Source organism: Asparagus officinalis, chromosome 1 (assembly GCF_001876935.1).
Source record: "Asparagus officinalis chromosome 1, Aspof.V1, whole genome shotgun sequence".
In the NCBI taxonomy this organism is placed as follows: domain Eukaryota; kingdom Viridiplantae; phylum Streptophyta; class Magnoliopsida; order Asparagales; family Asparagaceae; genus Asparagus; species Asparagus officinalis.
Genome location: NC_033794.1, coordinates 1,255,365 through 1,257,864, shown reverse-complemented (window position 1 = coordinate 1,257,864; position 2,500 = coordinate 1,255,365). Strand labels below are relative to the sequence as shown.

At 37.0% G+C, this 2,500-nt stretch overlaps 1 protein-coding gene across 1 annotated transcript in view; it reads right to left on the bottom strand.

Moving 5' to 3' along the window:
- The window catches only part of LOC109829558 (CASP-like protein 2C1), a 2,736-nt gene continuing 488 nt past the window's right edge, over window positions 253-2,500 (bottom strand). Inside the window, 2 exon segments of the mRNA XM_020396636.1 lie at window positions 253-640; window positions 2,404-2,500. The exon segment at window positions 2,404-2,500 is cut by the window's right edge and continues 3 nt beyond it. Coding sequence (XP_020252225.1) covers window positions 386-640; window positions 2,404-2,500 — 352 coding nt within the window. The 3' untranslated portion in view covers window positions 253-385.

Genomic DNA, 2,500 nt, shown 5'->3' with positions numbered 1-2,500 from the left:
TATCCCCTAATCCCTCTGCATGATGATTGGCCCGATGGTATACACGCGATGTACGCTAAGATGCAACATATGCTAATGTTATGTAGGCCTGATGGTATTTTTCTCTAGCTATATATAATGAAAAACCGCTGATTATATATTCCAAAGGCAATTCTATTACTAAAATAAAATAAATAAAAAAGCCTAAGATAAGAAATAAAGGGTCTCCTCAACCCAACTATGATTTGCAGTACGGATCTCAAAATCTATCACTTCATAGCAACATTACAAATACGACTGCAATATCAGTACGGATCCCAAACGGAGAGAATGAGAACACTATATATATTAATTAATTTGGTAGATAACTTATAATTCAGAACAGAGCTAGATATATATATATATATCATCGAGCAGCACGGGGGAACGATCGACGCTTGGATGGGTAGAGACGGAAGAGATTGTAGGCCGAGAGCGACGTGATGAGGATCATGACGATGGACGACAGAGCCCCCATGACGATGCCAACAGCAGCCTGCACGCAGAATTTGGTGTAGATGTTGCAGAGCTTCTGCCACTGCATCTGCTTCATCCCCGTTAACGCGACTAGAGACCCCTGTGCCGCCGCTAGGCTTGATGCAAACGTCGCGTAACTCATCGCCTGTACGCGCAGAATACCACGTACTGTCAGAAAATTACTCGGGTGACGTACGTTAAACGATACCGTTAAAAGTCTATATAAGTTAATTATACTTAATTTACTGAAAGTTTATGAAGTTTCAGTGAATAGAATTATTGTACAAAGCAAAACCTCCAGCAGTTCATTGCCTTTTCTTTCTTAAAATGTCACCCTGTACTAGAGGGATTTTGCTTTTTTTTTTTACCCCTCTCTTGTTAATTTTTGGTAGTTGAACATGAAATCTATATGTTGGTAATAACTCAGAAAACATTAATCAAGTATCTGTAAACATCCCTTTCTCCAGTCACTTCTACTCATAATAATCACATAATAAAGATTATGTTTTCGCGATGCCTCTTGATCGAGTTTGTGTTGGCAGCTGGCAACCACTGGACCATTAATATATATTAGGGTAGGCAAGCTTCTCTCTCTCTCTCTCTCTCTCTCTCTCTGGTGGTGCCATCGAAAGTTTCGTGTGAAGTTCAGGTTGAAGCTGGTGATCAGGCGCAACTAACCCTATTTAAAAAAACCACCCGCACCAGTCACTGCCTTTTATCTAATGATGATGATACAGAGTGTAGCAAGTAGCCAGAGCATTAATTAAGGTCAAAAAGGTAAAATATCTTGAAAAGGATTCAATTCACTGTCAACACGTACAGATCATCGACTTAAGTTTGGAAAGCAATTAATAGTTAACAAAATAGAATTAATAACCCTAGGATTAATCAAGTTAAATGCTAACTTTTCTGTGAGAAGAGCAGAGACACAGACTAAAAATTTATGGATACGAAGTTAAAATTTGTTGAGATGGAAGAATTTAAAGGAACAATATGAGAGTAATTAATTAGTAACCAAAAAAAAGGTAATAAGATGAACATATCTAAAATAACTTCTTCTTCTTCTTCTTTTTCACAACGATAAGGTTTATTTCATCTTCCATAAGTTATCTGACTGTTGCTTCAAGACAGGACAATCAAAAGAAAAACGGCAAACAGAAAAAAAAAATCTTTTCTACCATACTAATCGTTATAAACTTTATAATCTATGTATATAATCATGAATCTAATTCATTTCATTGCATACTAGCCACTGAACAATTGGATACTCTTGACAATATTCAAATTACTTGGCAGATCATATATATTTGGATACTACCACTGTCAGTCACAATATTCAAATTACACGAGCCCAAATATATACGACGCAACGAGTTAGCTAAATAAATTGCCCCGTCATTTAATAGAAAACTAGCAAAATCACTCAATGGAAAACAAAAATCATTTCAGTCCAAATGAAAGTTACATATGCACATGGTATAGATTTATTAAAAAGAAAAACTGTACACTATCAAAAGTAGATGAAACAGTTATATATATATGGATGATTTCCTCCTATGACGCCTCTAAAATTACATGATTGAGCGACATTATGGATAATCCGCTCCGTTGAACGTGATCTACATATTCTAAAACCCCAACACACCAAGTTTGGGGTGAATCCATCGTCGTTTGACCCTCCATCGAGCCATGTGAAAAGTTCTATTCATTCAAAACCGTTAAAATTGATACGAGTGGATGGAGGGTCAAACGATGACGGGTTCACCCCAAACTTGGTGTGTTCCTAGTTTTAGGCATCCAGAATTACGAAGCAGAATAGATAAATCTAGCTTCATAAAAATCCGATACGTATGTTTCAGAAAAAAAAATGCAGAGAGAGAGAGAGCTATGCCCAAAAACAGCACTTACTTGATCAAACAACAAGCAGACCCATAAGAATAATTTGCTACACTTGCACTGGTTCTTTCGAATCAGAGCAAGGGCCAGGCATCGACACAGCTGGAGA